The sequence below is a fragment of the Thunnus maccoyii genome, chromosome 10 (genome assembly GCF_910596095.1).
Source record: "Thunnus maccoyii chromosome 10, fThuMac1.1, whole genome shotgun sequence".
In the NCBI taxonomy this organism is placed as follows: domain Eukaryota; kingdom Metazoa; phylum Chordata; class Actinopteri; order Scombriformes; family Scombridae; genus Thunnus; species Thunnus maccoyii.
This window is the reverse complement of record NC_056542.1, coordinates 8,392,131-8,411,555: the sequence shown is the minus strand read 5'-3', so window position 1 is coordinate 8,411,555 and position 19,425 is coordinate 8,392,131. Positions and strand designations below refer to the sequence as shown.

At 37.3% G+C, this 19,425-nt stretch overlaps 1 protein-coding gene across 1 annotated transcript; it reads right to left on the bottom strand.

The window, feature by feature from the left end:
* Positions 1-13,423: 13,423 nt before the first annotated feature.
* il21r.2 (interleukin 21 receptor, tandem duplicate 2) lies at positions 13,424-19,425 on the bottom strand. Its single transcript, XM_042424880.1, has 9 exons — positions 18,830-19,425; positions 18,509-18,602; positions 17,434-17,554; positions 17,142-17,299; positions 16,706-16,851; positions 16,440-16,602; positions 16,008-16,104; positions 15,830-15,914; positions 13,424-14,631 (listed from the first exon to the last, which is right to left on the bottom strand). Exons 2-9 carry the CDS (start codon positions 18,576-18,578, stop codon positions 14,080-14,082), a joined length of 1,392 nt encoding a protein of 463 aa, XP_042280814.1. The 5' UTR covers positions 18,579-18,602; positions 18,830-19,425; the 3' UTR covers positions 13,424-14,079.

The window sequence follows — 19,425 nt, the reverse complement described above, 5'->3', positions numbered from 1 at the left end:
AAAATGAAAATATACTGATGGAGCTTTTTCTTCAAACATGTTCAGTTATCAGACGTAATTTACCTGCATTTGATTGATTTTGCCAATATTAGTGCATTAGAAGTGAGGTAGTATACCTCACGTCTAGTGAGTGGCCCGGTCCTTTGTATATTTTTCTGTATGTGGCCCTCAGGAAAAAAAAGTTTGGACACCCCTGGTTTAGACAATTAACATTTTTTGATTTTCTGACACTCTTTTGTCAAATAAGAAAAGATTTATTAGAAAAATATGTTTATATACAAAGTAAAGTATCAAAAACAGTGGCATCAGTCTGAGAGGGGCTCTGGATCAATGTTAGCTTTAACAATGTAGTTTGTGGAGCTGTTGTAGAATGTATTATATCGATAGATGTGTCTTATATTTTGTTCAACCCATCAATCCATACATACAAGTACATACATAGATTCATACATATTATACATTAATATTGTATGTTAACAAAAATTATACTATGTATTATATATTATGCAGTCCAATGCAAAACCACAGCTAACTATAGCCTCAAACATTACTACTGAGTTCAGTAAACAACTCTAACATTTAAAATTTGAGCATTCTTAATTATTACAACTGACTGGCAACGGCCCGAAGTCAGAACTGAAATGTCATGTTTCATCACTGTCAAATTGGAGAGATTTGTATACAAGTTTCCGGTCTGGGTACTGAAGTCTCCGCCTTAGAAACAGATACTTCTAAGGCTTGGTGGTTTGTACTTCCTCCCAATTAACACAGGAAATGACACTACTTACTACATGAACCGGAGGGAAATTTTTACTCTTAACACACTGAATACTCAGAAAGGTTGTGTGGATTATTAAGATTATTGTTGTAGCTCTATGCACAGGGGCAGTTTAATGGAGTTATTATCAGTCACCGTAAAGGAAAGACTACTACTACTAACAAATATTACTAACTAATAGTAGTTGGTCATATATGTGCTATGCAACAATGTTTACCTTTTCGTTACCCAGAGATTTCTTATCCGGATTCCCCCAAAACTGTCAGTTAATCTCTGAACATTTTCCAGCCTATTACTTTGCTTTAGAAGTTTGAACGACATTGTTCCAGGTAGTATAATCCCAACAGATCATCATACCTGGGTAATCGGTTCTATTGCTGCATGTAGTCTTTGGTTAATAAGCAAGCAAAAGAGATAAAGGATACAAGACTGCTATATCAACCCAATGCACACAAACTGTATTGTCCACTGTTCTCGTACTTGATTAATAGATCCTACTATGATTACTAAGTAGGCCCCTAAGTATTGCCTGTGTATCCAAACCCTGATATATCTTACTCCTCTGTGCCATAAAAATCACATCATTGAGTCGCACTGTGGCAATGGCTGATGTTCATTCACTACCGTGAACATGATCACTAAAATTTATCTCAGTCAATGCCACATTTGCCGTCCTGCCGCTGTATCTACTCACTAGAGCAAAAATGTATATTATTTAGACTTTATTTAGACTTTTATAAGGAAATGAAAATATATTTATGACCCATTTTACATCTTCCGTGGCAATGAATGCGCTACAGAGAAGTCAAAGTACTGAAAGAGGGACTAATACATTGTTGGTTTTGATCTTTTAATAGGATTTGTTGATGATAAAAGAAATATACAATAGTGCCAGCCTTATTCTTTAAGCTGCTTGGTTGATAGCATTTGCCAGCATTATAATCGCTATAATTATAGCAAGCAAGCAAGCAAGCAAAGTTTCTTTATATAGCACCTTTCACAAACACCAGTCACAAAGTGCTTCACAGTCAAAGAAATAAAATAAAATGCAATCAGAATAAATAAAAAACAAAGACACCAGATAAAATATTCAAGGAGAGCAGGTAAAATAGAGAAATTAAGATATAAAATAGCACATACTACCCAAATGCCTGTCTGAACAAATGGGTTTTTAGCTGCTTTTTAAAAGAGTCTACATTATCCAAGGACCTTAAGCTTGTTGGAAGACTATTCCAAAGCTTAGGGGCTGCCGACTGGAAAGCATGATCTCCCCGGGTCTTAAAATGTGTAGGAGGTACACTTAGAAAGCCCTGGGTGGAGGACCTATAGGAGCTTGACAAGTGGTGGAGGGGTGCAGAAGGTCCGTAATGCACTGCGGAGCCTGGCCATGTAGGGCTCTATAAGTGAGCACCAAAATTTTAAAATGAACTCTAAAATTTACTGGAAGCCAGTGCAGTGGGATTAAAATGGGAGTTATATGTGACCATCTGTTGGATCGTGTTAAAAGCCTAGCAGCAGCGTTTTGGACAGTTTGTAAGCGGTGTATGGAAGATTTATTAAGGCAGGTAAAAAGAGAGTTACAGTAGTCCAAACGTGATGAAATAAAAGCATGTATTAACATCTGCATTTCATTTCTTGATACCACAGACTGGAGTTTGGCTATGTTTCTCAGGTGAAAGAAACATGATTGAGTTAGCGTCTTAATATGCGCTTCAAAACTCATGGATTGGTCGAAAATTACACCAAGATTGTGCAAGCAAGACCAGGAAGATGAGGATAAGGCATCAAGGTTCTGCCTGATTGATGTCTGAAGATTGTCAGGGCCAAAGATCAGGACTTCAGTTTTGCGTTTAAACAGTTGTTAAGTACAGAGAGTTTGTGAAGCTCATTAGGTTTAGATGAAAAGTACAACTGGATGTCATCGGTGTGCAAATGGTAGGAGATGTTCTTGAAACTGCTGATGATCTGATAGCAATAGCAATAGCTATTCAGAATGTAAAATTCATACCTGTTCTCCTGTTGAAAAGATGCATCCAGACATTGACCATTAAATATATTTTCTTTACTATAGAACTGACTTAAGCATTCATCAAAAGATTCTAACAAAAGGTTTAACAAAGTTACATATTTGAACACTTTAAGGACGTTCAACAGCTGTCTTACACACAGGGCAGCAAAACACAAATTCATATAAAATGTCAAAAAGAACTACCACAACTGGTCCCAGCAAGAACAATCTGGACTCAGCTTTCTAAAAGTTTCCACTCACTGGATGCAAAAAAGTAAACAAGATGGCATGTGGATGTTCAGAAAGCAATTTTGAACAGGTATGATTTAGAGCGGGGGGGTGGCGGGGGGGCAGGAAAACAGGTCACAGTTCCTCAGAAAATTGTTATCATTTATCTCAGAACTTGTGTTTCGTAAGAAACAGTGTTGTGTATTATATGGGAGCTGACAGAACTATGGGAGGATGTGGTAGAAATGGCCATGAGAGGGAAAAGTTCATGATAGCACAGCTTGATACTCACTGCAGGGGCTCTAACATGAATACTAGGCTTTCACAGGAATGCTCACCCAACATTTGGCACATTTCACTGCGTACTAATAATTGGTTTTCCTTGTAGAAATTTAAAAATGTTAAAAAGCATGATTATTCTTGGCTACAGAAAGCGTTGAGAATGCACCTATTCATTTCAGCTCCAGTCAACCTGTGACTGGTGCAGGGGCCAATGCATGATGTGTGGTTACAACAGTGGGACAAAAAAACAAACCACTAACTTACAGTTCTTAGAAGCATTCAAAAACAAAAGTGATGAAAACATTGAAGTTTTCAAGGCAGCAAGATCAAGAGAGTTCAAGTCTTGCTGATGCACCCTGCAGAAACAATAAACACCCAAATGAAGTGTTATGATACACGTTTTCTGTACATACACTGGTTTATATTTTAGACTTATTTTCAACCATGAAGAAGCTTAGAATGATAAAGACTTAAATTTGTGGTATCTTGCGCTCTTTCATCAATAGCTTTTGTGCTTTATTAATTACTGCTTTATCAATACCTGGAGAGAACAGTGCCGTCCCTGTAATGGGAAATTGCTGATCACTCAATAAACACACAAAGAGAGCATTGTCAGGTTATGAAATAATGTAATCAAATAATACAATCAGAAGTATAATGCATCATAGTTCTGGAGACAAAGATACATACCACCTAGCTATCTTTTCTTTGTCTGAAAGGTTGGCACTTAACCAGGCCCTTAAATACTACTCGTACAGAATTAAAGACATCTGTTTACTAACCTTACAGGTCAGCAACCAACCCTCAGATAGAAACATAAGTCAAAAGTTCAGCTAACCTAGGAACAGTCTTACTTCACGACCATATATGACAGTACATAAGCATGCACCAAGTAGCATCACAAAATAACATCACTACTATATTAAATTAAGGACAAATCACACTATCCTCTAAAAGCTTATCAGTTTTACACATAAACATCTACATAACTACAGTTTATCTTATCACTGGCTCAGGTAAGGGTATAACAGAATAAACTTAACTGTTAAACACACAACTGCCTCATCTTACACAGCAAAGAACTAAGTTTAGAATAGACATAGCACAGAGGAATTTAGAACATGTGTGAAACACAAACTAACACTAAACTGAACTTAAACACTATCTGAAACATGTATGATATATTCAAGAAATACATCAAATGATAACCTATTATTCAGTTTTCTTTTACGTCCCCTAAACGCCTCTCATGCAGACTATCGGTTGATGCTACAATTTACTGATGCTCCCTAAACGCCTAAAATGCAGAATATCTGGAGACTAAAATTTTAGTTGAGCAGAAGTTGATCAGATGAACTGTAGTGCCCTTTTTAAACTTGCCTGAGACGTTCTGCACCATGCTTGAACATACATACAAAGCTCCCACGCATGAGGAGCGGGAATAGAGCTTAACCCTTTAACTTTTTCTCTTTATTCTCTATGGTAGTTCTTATCACTACAGATGTCACACAATGTGGGTTGCAATTGCAGAGTGGCACTGTTCATATTTCCACTCATTGAATCCACATGCAGAAGCAGTGTTGTTTATGAGGTATTTTTATATATTTCTAAATATTAATATATCTTGAATGCCTTGAATGTACATGCCAATTTTCGTACAGGGTACACAGTTCAATAGTAGAGCTTAAGTCTCTTAAAGGGGACGTATAATACTTTTCCTTATTTTCAGACATATATATAATGTCGCAATGTTGGATGTTCATGTTAAAAGTTGCCAACATGTCAAATAACGAGGTAAACGTATGTAGAAGTAATCCCTGTGAGCAAAAAGCAGCAGTTTCAGACTGCTCTGAATGCTGAGTTTCCAACATTTTTTTCTACTTTAAGCCCGAGCTGACGTCAGCTCGTGACAAATTTCTTTATATGGACACCTGCTACATGCACAGCGCATGACTTAACTGTTTAAGTCATGCGCTGTGCATGTTAAACTTAACTTAACTGGGAGTAGTTGCGCCAAGCCATGACTCCATTACACAGCACAGCAAAGTAAAATAAGTAGTTACCTGTTGAAGGTGTGCTGGTTTTCTACAGCTCTTCATCAAACATCATCATCGTCACTGTGGCTGTTTCTGCTTGTACTATTCCTCCCTGTGTTATTTCTAACTGATTGCTGAACAAATAGCTCAAATGGCTCCATATGTTGTTGTTTTGATCGTTTTTTAGGGCCGCTAGCAAAGCTCCGTTAATTCAATGAGGAACACGTGTCACTTCCTGTAAATTCCTCACAATAAAAAGTCTCCTGTTAGTTAGTCAATTAAAAGCTTTTAATTTGAAACAGGAAAGCAGGAAATGTTTGGTTTGCATTGACAGTAAAGTTACATAACTCTGATACGTACACCTGGCCAATCAGAACAGAGTGGGCTCATTAAGAGAGGGGCCTTAAAGAGACGGGAGCTAAAATGGAGTGTAAAGAGAAACTGCTGCATAAAGGGCCAGTATAAGATAAATAAGGAGTTTTTTGAACTGTGAATCATGCAGAGCTACTCTAGTGGAGTCCAAAAATAAAAATTTAGAGTTGAAATGAGCATAATACTTCCTCTTAAAGCTTTTTCAAGTCATTAACACTATGGACATAATCCCACCTCTGACCACAATGTGGATTGCAATGGCAGGGTGGCGCTGTCCCTATTTCCGCTTGTTGAAGCCACGGGCAGAATAAGAAGCAAATCAATGTTGTTTACGAGGTATTTTTATATATTTCTTGAGAACCACTCATCCAAACAACTTCACACATTGAAATTGCACTTCCTTGATTCCCCAGCAATCCACCTGCCAGGTATAAAGTAGATCGGATGAACGGTTCTCGAAATATATGAAGGACAAACATACATACATACAGACAGACAGACAGAGATTTCTTGCTTCATATAGAGAGACATAGAGAGATGAAGGAAATATTTGACTTAACTGAACAAGCCACATTGATGTCAAACACACAACTACACAACTAATGAGGGGAAAAACAAGGAGTCTTAATGGTTTCACATTTAGTATAAACTTGTTTTTAAATTCTACATTCACAGATAGGCTATCTTACTCAAGAAAAGAAAAATATCTGAGGTGATTGCTGGTTCATTTTGTTGTTGCTGGGCAGAAAAAATAGCCCGCAGAGTAAAGTTATTTTCCACACCACACATCACAGACCTTTAACTAGATAAAATATTTAATCTCAAAGTCTCCTCTCTGAACATCTTCAACTATTGAGAAGTTCGAGTTTCAATCATTACCATTAGTTGACTAGGTTGGTTAGGTAATGTTAACTGTTAAATGTTAGTTTGCACAGTATTGAGTGTAATACTTAAATCTTACATGCAGTAAGAGAACAGAGAGTGTCAGAGTTTGATTTAATCTAGCTAATGATTTCAATATTGAAATTAAAATGAGCTTGATCTTGATAAGAGCGTTCAACGTACTGCTTTCTGCCTCAGCAAATATCAAAGAGAGAAGTAAAGTTTATCTGGTGGGCGACTGAGGTCACATTGATCCTAGTTGGGGAAAAACAGGACCAAGTCACAACCTAGTATATGGCTGGACCGTGTATGGTCGATGTGTGAAATTGTGGCCAGTTTGTTACAGGGATAGTCAGTGGTAGTTGTCACTGGCAATGTAGCATATATTTTGGGGAGTTCTGTCTGTTAGCAGGGCTACTCAAAAGGTTTGTCTTCCAGATTTCATAAGTTTCATGACAAGATATTGTTCTTGCTTTTTAACATGCCTGGGCACAAGTTTAAGAATCCCTCTAATTGCTAATGCAAATGTACCTTTATTTCTCTCATCTCCTCCCTTGCAGATCCTGATCCTCATTTTGCAGATCCCTTTGTATTGTCTTCAATTTTCTGTCTCTTCTTGGCACTCTGTCATCATAAGGTATCAATGCTAATCTCCCTCTCTGCAAGTGCAAGTTAATCCAAGCTAAGGCGTTACAAATGTATTTTGAGAAACAAATACTCCAGCTCACCCCATTACAACTGATAGGGCACTGTATTACGTCTTGTAGGGTTACTTTTCAGGTCACTATCAGACTTTCTTCCGCTGAAAGGGCGCTCACGACGTCATTTAAGATTCTCAGATATAAAAGCACTCTATAGGGCACTTCCTGATTCACCGCCAACTAAGACAGCGACTACAGAATATTGTTATTTTTTCTCATTTGTGATTGCACTTTAGAGGGTATTTTATCATGTTTTCTCTACTGTGGGAGCAACTTAGAGGGCACTTTAGCAGCGTTTTTTTGGCCTCGGGGGCAGATGGGGCGGCCCCGGAGCTAAAGAAAGCTGCGCTTACTTGAAAAAGTCTGGCTAGAATTAGCGTTCACTTGAGGCTCAAGCCGTTCCACTAACGCAGCTTAGCCGTGTCCAGTCAATGCTAAGTTTAGCCAGGCTTGAACAAGCTTGCAGTGTGTGTGTGCACGGAGTAGATAAGCAGCCCAGAACAGTCATTGTTGTTGTAGAAAAGATGATACTGTGTCGCAGAAAGAAGACAAACGAGGGCGGTGTTCTTCTCAGCAGCAGAACAAACCTGCTGATGAAACTATATGAAGAATATAAAGGAGTTGTCACCAAAAAGGACAATACTGCTGCAATTAACATGGTGAAGGAGATGGCTTGCCACAAAATTGATAACAGATTAAAGGCATGGCTGTAGGTGGGTAGTGATGGCCTAAAGGTTAGAAGAGTGAACTTATTACTCGAAGGTTGACAGTTCAATCCCTGCATCTAGCTTGATGAGTCTGCGTGGGGAGAGTGAAGAGCAGCACTTGTCCCTGTTCATCGTTTTATCTTTATTCGTTCATAAGTGAGCATTTAGATCAGTGACTGTGGTGATATTACTACCAGGCTAGATAATATCAGATGTATATTTGAAATTATGGTGTTGGCAACTTCAGAGAACCAACTTACCAACATTATCATACACTTTGACACATTTTCTCTTTCACACGATGTTCATTTACATTTAATGAAAGTTAAAAATGAAGTTGCAGTTGGAGATAAAGAAACTGGAGAAGGATATAAGTACAGTGAAAACCACTTATAGTGATCACATCTGCCCGGGTCAAATATCACTGTAAGCAGATGATTATTATAACCATTTCATTTTCTTTATTTCTCGTGCAGAATAACATCTAATTGACATTTGTATATTTATTAGCCTACATGAATATAAAGTTACTGAATTTTATTGACTGTTTCAAAATACAGTACAGTACAGTATTGTCAAGCTTTGAGGAGACTACCTTTGTCATTGAGAGATAATGACTTTCTGTCTCCAGCATGATTTCAGTATTCATGCAGCAGCAGCTGCTACATGGGAGTAAAGTACAAAAACAGATTTACGTAGTTTAAAATGTTTTTCCATATGTTGTCATGTATGAAAAGACCCAAAATGAACACTGTAGGTGGACTACTTGATTTCTATAGGTGACTTATTTAAACAGCTTTTTTTTTTTTTTTTTAGCTTTTTGATCCATATAAGCAGATGATCACTGTAACTGTGATCACTATAAGCAGTTACCATTGTATACATTAAAACACAGCAGAAGGTCATGGTTTGGACTTTATTAAATATTCTTTTTGTCTTCACAGCTTGAACAAAATGAGTGAATGAATAACTTCAAAACAACACTGGCACACTTTTTACCCCTTAAATTATAAATGCTAAGCTTTTAAATTAAATGGTTCAGCTTGATGGAACACCCCTCTGGCCAGAGCTGACCTTTTTTTGCAGGTTTTTCTCTGTACTGATATTCCAGTACATTCCAGTTAGTCTAGTCTAGACCCTCCTGATGGTCCAGCAATCTTCCCTGACACACACTTTCCCTTTAATGACTGTTTCAAAGTCAGGAGGATCCTCTTTAACAAGAGAGATGCATTCAAGGGGCTTTTCTCCAGCTGCCCCCCCCCTTCCCCTTCCCCTCCCCCCCCAAGAGTCTCATTCTAGGCATGTTGGTGGGGAAAAGCCGTATCATGACACTTGGAAATCTGTGTGGGTTGCACACCCACACCTGATGTACAGAAGATACATGGATAGAAAAATGAGTGGGTGACTCACCCACCACATCCAGATTTACTCAAGTACTGTACTAAAGTACAATTTTGAGGTACTATCAGATTTCAGAGAGAAATATTTTACCTATCTACTCCACTACATTTGTTTGACAGCTTTAGTTACTTTTCAGATAAAGATTTGACACAATAGATAATACAACAAGCTTTTAAAATACAACATAGTTGTAAAGATGAAACCAGTGGTTTCCAACCTTTTTGGCTTTTGACATCTTACAAAAAGCAGTGTGTAGTCTGGGTCACATTTCAGATATCTATGAGGTGTTAACAGCTCCACCAAATAGTGATTTTTCAAATGATTTTTTTCTTGGATATTTTCTTAGAACAAACACAAGTCATTAACTACAGCTGCTTGAATCTGCCACTAGAAGTCTCATATGCTGTTTTTTCACTCACAAACGACAAGTTCTGCACACTCTCAATTTTGCACCACATATCTCAGTCAAATGTGGAGCAAAAGATTTGTGCACTTTCAGAGCAGGGGTGGGCCATGGATGTATTATAAGAGCTGGGTACCGGACTGAAAATGGCACCCATTCAGTCCAGTAAGATTCAGCTGGCACATACACCAAAAAATGTCTCTATCTTCCTGGTTTGCTTCCGCCTTGTGCGGCCCGCTGAATGTGCGCAGTATTTTTTCCCCTGCTGGCCCCGCCCACGAGCTCTTACTTTACATTATAATGACATCGCAGATTTTTAAATCGCTTTTCTTGGCTCGAGGAAAGTGTTGCAATTATAAAACCTCCATGGATCAAAAATTCATAATAGAAAGAGTCATAATTGACCTTGTTTACAGTTCGAGGTGTCCTGTCAGCAGTTTTACAGTGGTGGACCTGTCCTGTCCCTTGGTGCACGAAAAGAAAAAAAAAAACCCAAAAACCCAAGAGAAGCTTGGACCTGATGTTTAAGGTAGGTTTTCTGATATCACCCACCATCCACATTTGACTGAGATATGTGGTGCAAAAATGAGAGCGTGTGGAACTTGTCGTTTGTGACCAAAAAACATTTGGGACTCATAACGGCAGATTCAAGCAGTTGTAGTTATTGACTTGTGTTTGTTCTAGATAAATATCCAAGAAAAAAAAATGTATTTGTGAGAAAAGTCAACTCTTATTGCATGAATTCACATACTGATTTGTGGATGTGCAAATTTTGTCCACAACATTATTTGATACGGTTGTGTTCACTGCAGCAACCGTAGCAAAAATGCGAGCATATGAGTTTCTTAATTTGTGATTTGTAGAAAGAGATTTGTGCGCCTGCAATGAAGAATTTGAGAAAGTATAACTGTTGTGTTGTATTTGTGGGAGAGAAAAAAATATTCTACAAGTTTACAACTCCAAAAGCATTTTTATCTGTGACTTCAAATTTACTGATACACATGTGTGACTATCTTCTACAACTACAAATTCCACTGTCACAGGTGCTCAGTTGTGTTAACTACATTTTGCTGCTAATACTTACTTTTACCTTAGTAGGATTTTTCATGCAGGCCTTTACTTGTTATAGAGTATTTTTTTACTGCGTTTAGTATTTTTTATTGCTGTATTGATACTTTTACCTAACTAAAGGATCTGAACACTTCTTCCATCACTGCTCACCACAAGACTTTACTTGAGACTTGCTTTTCATTTCATTATTAGCCCCATTAACAGCCTCACAGTTTATTTCCGATCATGATCAGATCCTGTTCATCACTGTTTATAGTTGCCCTGATGGCATTTTCCACAGCCAGAGCCTCGTCTTCATCGCGGAAACTTTGGGGCAAACTAGACGGGTTTTGGCTGTTTTTATTACTCATTATTGCTCACTGATGTGATACTGTTAAGATATAAGTTAAGATGACAGCCGTGCTCTCTCTGTTTTACTCACATATCATTGAGTGACCAAACAACACAAAATACTCTGCAGACATTACTCAGTCACAGTTTAGTTTCTAAATGCTTGCAGCTGCCGGAAAACTTACAACTAGTTTGAGCATAATAAACAGGTGCATGCCAGTATGCAGGTTTTGGTGCGTGCCAGTGTGACTGTTCAAACATCAAAACTTTGCTTGATTAAAAGTACAGTATTAGACAGTAGTATTGTCAGGATATTGTTACCTACTCAACCCTCATCCTACCAACATATTTAACATACAATGCATAGTACTACCGACCGGGGTCCCTGGGGACCGCAAGAATAAAGAAACAATCATCATAGCAAAATGTAAACTTATTTCTTCTCAAAACATTATTAGTTATGTAATTAATGTCATCTGAAAAAAAAAAACAGATTATTATTATTTTAGGAAAGTTACAGTTCATTTGCATATCCTGTAAAACAGAAATAAATACTTTTCTTTAATACAAATTGCAGCTTTTATCGCAAGTGCAATCTTTCCACAAAGCCTTCAAAATGATTGACAAAGGACTACCCCCGCTGATAGTGTGTGATACTTTAAATTAGGACTCATAGCAAACATGAACTTACAATAATTCTATCTATTAAAACTGCATAGGCGGAATTGGGTGCTTTTGACTGGGGTCACCCAGGACCCCAGTACAGTCATATTTTTAAAAAGCACTAATTAAAACAGAAACAGAAAACAATGATATGAAGTCATTAGGAACAAATTGATTGACAAAGTCATGAAGAATTGGAATTATAGAATAAAGCACCTGTGAAATATGACAAAAAGTATACCTCTGGGGTCTACGGGTACCCAGGCAGTGGGATTAAGGTTACCACAAGTTAAAGTACCTGTAATGCAGAATGGTGTTATGATATTATATGTCAATGTATTATTATGATTAATGCATAAAGGTACTAGGAGAGTTTAAATGTTGTGGCAGCTTGTGTGGAGCTAATTTTAATAATTTTATAGCCAATAATTTTGGGCACTTTAATCAATAAAAATGCATCAAAGTTTATAAGTTGACAAAAATCTTTTTGAAAAGGAACTAGTAAGTGCAATATTTTTCCGCTGAAATGTAGTGGAGTAAAAGTATCAAGTAGCTTAGGGTCCCACGTGGACACACTTTTCTTCCAAAGTGAGAATAGTTGTTGTCCCCAGATAGCATATGGAAGTGAGCCACTTCAGGCACTGCTGGCCTTCTTCTGGCCCGGACAAAATGCATGTGAGCCTGAAACGGGCCACATGTAAAATAGCAAATATGGCCCAAATATCCCAAATCAAATGTGGGCCTTTTTTGGTAAAGATGCAGTGCTCTCAGGTATTTGTATTCTGGATGATGTGGGCCAGTTCTGGTTTATCTGGTTTGTTCTTGGTTGATTTACGGCTTGCTTGTGGCCCAGATCTGGGAAACAGGAGCGGACCGCCAAGTGCCATCATTCCGTGCGATATGTGGGCCGGATGAAAGTGCAGAAAGTGTCAGGTGTGGGCTGGATCTGGGCCACAGCAATTTTGCTATCTGGGTTTGTGCCTCTCTCGCTGGTTTGATGTGGGCTGGGCTCAGCTGGAAAAAGATTATGAAATTAACCTTTAGGCAAACATGGAAGATAATAATAATAATGATAATAATAAGACTCATGAGAAAATGAAACTTTGAGCATCTTAATTTCCATTACTTCTGGGCAGACTCCATTTGTTGATGAAGACGATGTGAAATAATGAAACCTGCCTCACAGATCACAGCTGTTCTGCAGCTGCTAAATGGTAAGATTGTTTTGTCAAGTATTTTACCTTGTCAGCAAAATGTCAGTGATGATAACAGTGACATAAGAGTTAGCCTGTGAACTGGTGGGTTTTTTGTATTAATTATTGTTTTTATTCATTGCTATGTTTGTTTATGTATTTATGATTGACTGCTGTCTATGAGTCAAATGGATATTCTAGGACATTAAAGCTTTACTCTACTTTTCTGAAATGACCATGAATATGCAAGTACACAAAGTATAGCCACTTCCTTTTCAGTGGGCACTAGTATGTCTCACTGATGCCTATACTTGCTCTCATTTATGAAGAAATTAATAGAGACGCTTTAACATTGAAATTGTGCTTTATTGATCCTTGTGGGGAGATACATCTTGAGTATTTGACACTTCCCATTTACTTTAGGAGCAGTGCTAACTGGCCTCACCTATAGGCAATATGTCTATAGTTTCCACTACACAATTCAACAATTCAGTGATGGACAATGGTCCAGCAAAGATATAAACATCTCCCTAAAACCATTACAAACCATTTTGAGATTACTTAATGCCCCTTTAATTACTTATTATTCATTAAAAAGTGAAAGCAAATAAACACATTGTGTAAACAAGGCAAAATAATAAGCTGGACTTGACTAATTAAAAAAAAATATATCATTGAAAGCTGATTTGAAATTCACACACATTTACATGTCACCATAGTTTACAGTCAATATGGCAAAGGCATCAAGTGCAACATATTCATGCTAGCCAAAGCAGAAGCCTACCACATGTGCTGAACTGTGCTGTGTTTATTTTTTGCTTTACAAAAAGACATTCATGAGGTTCATAGATGTTGTAGGGAATTCAAGCCATAAAACCACACAAAACCTGCACTTGCTTAGTAAGAAGTGCTATCTAGAACACATAGCAGAATACAATAATGTGTGTGTGCATGTAAACCCATTTGACCCATTCCTGAAATGCAATTTACAGCCATTACAATCAGTGTCACCTTTCTCCTACAATCATTCAGATTTTACGCTGTCATCCTCTTGTGGCAAATCAGATGGAACATTTGGGCTGTTTTTTTTGGATACTAAAACAGGAACAACACCTTCTGCTGTTTTGTTGAGGATACAGTAATCACTAGATGGTGGTGGATTGTGATCAACTGGACTGTTTGGTAAACTACACTCAGAGATTTGGGTCAGATCCTCGCAGCTGCAACCAGAGTCGGCACAGCTGATTTCTAAGAAATCGTTAGGTGGAGAGGAGACAACAGCTTCTACTTCTCCAATACCAAACCCCCACATGGGGCAAGGGAGCTGAGTGTAAGAAGTGTTTCCTGCACAGACCACAGTTAAAGGAGGGGAGGCCTCATGCACCCCAGGTAAGCCTACATAGGAGTTTTGACACTGAGTGAAGGCCAGTCGTGTTACTGTGGGGTTGTTGTGGAAGTCCTGGTTCTCTTCTGGGTCCTTTGTGATGGGTTTTGGTACAACCGTCACAACAGCGTTTGTTAAGATCTCCTCAGTTTTATATGTTAGTACAAATTGGCCTTGAGGTGAGAGCCATTCCTGTGAATTCAGTAGCATTTAGACATGTTAGGAGTGATAATGTTGCGTGACTCATTTCCACCGCAGCACATACACAACACAAACAGTAAACATACTGATACCTAATGTGAAAACTACTAACTACTATATGTTTTTCACTATTGAAACAATGGACATTTTTAAACCATGCTGATAATTCCCATACAGATATCCTTTTGGTAACTAGGATGCTAGAGGGCGCCCTTCTTCCTCATATATGTCCTTGACTAAAATATACAGTTATTGATGTATAAAAGCTATAAACGCTGTTCTAGTGGACACTGAGGAAATGATTACTTATGCTGCTTGTATTGTGCTTTGCTTTATGTTGTATCCTTATGTGTAATTCTGTTCATTGTTGCACAAGGATAGTTCCGCTGTTCTAAAGTTGAAATTTGAACAAAATAAAGTTAAAACCAAAACATCTTCGAGGACTTAAAGGATAGGTTCGAAGTTTTTCAAGTCAGACTTAAAACTGTAGTCAGGTGCTCATATAAACATTGAAACAGGTTTCTCTTGCTGTACTCATTCCTCCTGTTCTTACTGACCATTAGAAGATCCCCTCCAAATGTGTTCACAATGTAAGTGATGTGGGACAAAATCCACAGTCCTCGTTTTGAGCAAAAACGTATTTAAATGTTTATCTGAAGATATTATGAGGTTTCAGCCATCTGAGTTAGTTAAATAAAGTGGATATCTTCCACAGGTACAGTCTTTTTAGTAAAAAAAAACAACAAATCTCTCTGTGTCTCAGCTGACAGTGGAAGGATTGTAACAAAAAGAGCGAATTTGGCGCTAAAAACACTGTAGCTTAGAGAATTGTTGCCTCATTTGACTAATTTGTACTGCTGAAGCTTCATATTAGCTTCAGATGAACGTAACAGAGGACTGTGGTTTGTCCTCCATCACTTAGATTGAAAGTGCATTTGGAGGTGATCCTCTAATGATCGGTATGAACAGGAGGAATTGATAACAGTAAGAAAAACTGGACTATTGTTTTAGGACAGACTTGGGAAAAACTATGAGCCTATTCTTTAACATGGTCACTGACTACACTATACACAATACCTAAAGTAGTTGCTGTTGTTAATGTTGTCATTAAAAGTCCAGTTGACTTAGTTTCCTAAAATAAGACAACAAGGAAAAGAACGGACAAGACAACATTGTATTACCACCTCACCTGGAGGTTGCCTTCATGTTGTTTGAATAGAGGCTGGAAGAAAGGAGCTGGTGATGGTGTGTGGGACAATGTTTTTATCTTCATTCTGCAATACAATTAACGAAAAATCAGAAAGATCAATCCACATTTTTACCTTAAATCACCCTTTCTCCAATGTTTAACAGTACAAATGAATTACCTTGCAGCAGGATTGGAGAATACAAACAGCAGGACTCCAACAACCACACACACTGGGCCCAGAGATTGGGTCAAAATGACAAATATATTTTCTTGTTCTGAGAAAGTTTCATGAAATAATACTGAATTAGTGATTCATAGCACAGACATGGCAGGAAGTCTACTAGGTGGCTGAATTGTCTGTATAATTCTTTGAAGGTGATGATGATTAGAAAGAGTCTTGTGGGTTTTCAGACTTTGACTCATATCATTCAAAAAAAATATATAACTATTGTTCTTGATGACACTGAGGCATGCAGTACAGTGGGACAATAAGACCTCACACATACCGCAGAAAGCAGGCTTCAAATGTACTTTTATATCAGTACATTTAGATTCAATGTTGACAGTCAGTGCCATGAAACCTTTGTACTAAAGAAAAGGGGGCATTTACCTTCTCTTGCTTCAGTTTCCCAGCATGTTTGTGGACTCCATTTACTCCAGATCCAATTATAATCTTTAGGACTAGGTTTAGATCTCACTTTAATGCAATATGTAGCACCTGGTATGAGTTGTGATTTTTGAATCAACTCAGACCTTTCTTTAGAATGAAGTTCCTGGGGAACGGTTGAAAAGGTAAAAAAAACAACAACAATTACTATGAGATATTATTCCAGCAAAAAAGATGTCAAAGGATGGCTATTTATGACAAGAGCTTACTTTGCTGTCTTGAGATGTTTGAAGTAGGAGACTGTATTCAAGGTCATTGCGGAGAAACAATAGGTCTTCATACCCACTTTTCCAAGTGATGTTGAAAGTCTCTGGTGTTTGTTGGACATCAGCTTGATATGGGGGTGTCAGCTGAACTGATCACAAACATTCATCAAATCATATTTACATATATGAAAATCTTTCTAATACACACAGTACATTTTGTAAAAACATTACCTAATGTTTGTTATTCACACTCTCTACTGAATGATAAAGGTACTGTCCTTTTGAAATATTCAAATTTGTTGAAGTTTTATCGTTTTATGGATGTACCATCAAATACACAGCCGCATATACATTCATGTCATGGAACACAAACATCAACATACACACAAGTCATCCAGACACATACAATCAGTATGAATTACAGTCAATTCATACTTACTGTTCTGTGCTGGCATAAAACCCTCTGCCAATTTCTTACAGCCAGATTCATGACAAAGGTCTATGTCATAGGAATCTTCAGAGATAAAATATGACTGAGGGCTGCTTTTACAGACACAGCTGTAACTGTGATTTATGGCCAGACAATTCTCACAGTGCCTAAAGATTCAAAAAAACAACAACAGAACATTAACATTTGGTGCATCTTTTTGGTACAAACACAGTCATTAATTTCTGTAGGAAGAATTTAACATTTTCATTTATACATATAATCCTTGAAGGAGTGCATTTACCCCAAGCTTGGTTTGAATTCCAGGTGATAGGTGGTGTTGGACTGTCCGACAGGATTAGCAGTGATGTTCAAGATGCAAGTAACTGTGCGCCAATAGTCACACGTACATGAATATCCATCAACTGTGAAAGTGGGAAGAAAAGATAACTGTTACATACACAATAACATTATGACATGACTTACTCAAATACTAAGTAATCCAGTGGTGGAAGAAATATTCTGATAATTTTAAGTTCAAAGTTCAGATATTTATCATCAAAATATACTTATAGTATCAGAAAAGTGCCTCCTGTGAGTATTATATTATTTTATGTTACATCATTAGTTTGTTACTGATGATTGTTACTTTTATTGTTGAAGCAGGTCCAGGTGGAGTTATTTTAAACTACTTTCTATACAGATTGGTTTCCCAATCCAGGGGCTGGGCCCCTTCCACGGGTCACAAGATAAATCTGAGTGGTCGTAATATTATTAATGGGGTATGAAAGAAGAACAAACAAAGTACTGCTACACAAATTTGTGTTGATATGTTAAACCTTTCTCTAATCTTTGCTTTTTTATGACACATTTGATGATTTTACTTCTTTTCGAACCTTGAATAGTTATTTTAAATGAAAACATCTGAGAAGTTTAAAGAGTAAATTAACCACTATTTTAATCTTTACCAATATTTTTTATGTAAAATACTAATTTGTAAAGTAACCACTAATTGTAGCCATCATGGAGCTAAGTGAAACCTACATTATTTGAATAGAATGTAGTCTACAATAGAAATAGTTACTTTCCACCAGTGGAGTAATCAAAATATTACTCAAATGTTCAGGTTAATCACAGATGACAAATAGCTAAAATAATAATCAGATGATATGAAATACCTCTTGACATTTCTATAGTTAAACATTTCCCTTAAACCTCCTACTGTGGTTGATTACCGGAATGTGACATCTAAGCACAATCAATCATAAAAAGGAAAGAATTTGATCACACAAATACAAGCCACAAGATGAGATATGCCACAAGCTGCCTCATTAAAACCTTACCCACAAATAGCACAGAAGGAAGTGAGTGAGAAGTACCTGTCATGCAGTAGGTCACTGCAAGGACGCTGGAGAACCAACACACAAACAGGAGCTGCGGACACGTCATGTCTCCATGGATATGAGTATCAGTCTGTGGATATGAATAAAACATTTCCTCCTATCATCTTATAATTTCTTATTCTCTTTACTTCTATAATACAATACATTTAATAATCCATTATTCTATAAAATAAGCCTGTGACATGAATATGACAGGCAGAAATATACAGTAACCATATAGCTCAAGTTTAAATTATTTGAAAAAAACAAGAAAATTTGCACTAATACCATTACTGCTATGATGGAAAGTGCTATTACCTTGGGGGCTGCCCTGGTTCTGTTGATGTCTCAGACAGTGAATGAAAGATGGAACTGAGGTTTTACTTATCACTGGTTGCATCACAGGAAGTCAAACCTCGTCACAAGCCTAATTTTTTTTTTTCCGTCTTTCACCTATTTGGTTTAGTTTTGGGCACGTGCTCTTACTTGTGTTCATTCTCTTTTAGACTAAATTTGTTTCTGTGTCTTTCATATCATTTGGTATAGCCTGAGTAAAATATTGTCCTTGTGATAATACTTTAATGGAATGGGTGAGGAATCATTTCATGTCACTGTGGATAAGCTTTTTTTGTTTTGATGGATTATAATTATGATTATGTTGTAAATGGTGACATATTTTGTTAAAATACATTTATTTTGTGGTCAAGCCCAAAATCTGCTCCGTTGGAAGGATGAACACTTTAAGTTACACTATTTGGCATTTATAAACAGTATATAAACATTCAATAAATGGTTTATAACACACTATAATGTATTTATGAGCAGCTATAACAAAACAGGAGGATGATTGCTGTTGACAAATACATTAAACAATTACATCTGCTTACAACTACATTATAGTGTGGCCATTTATT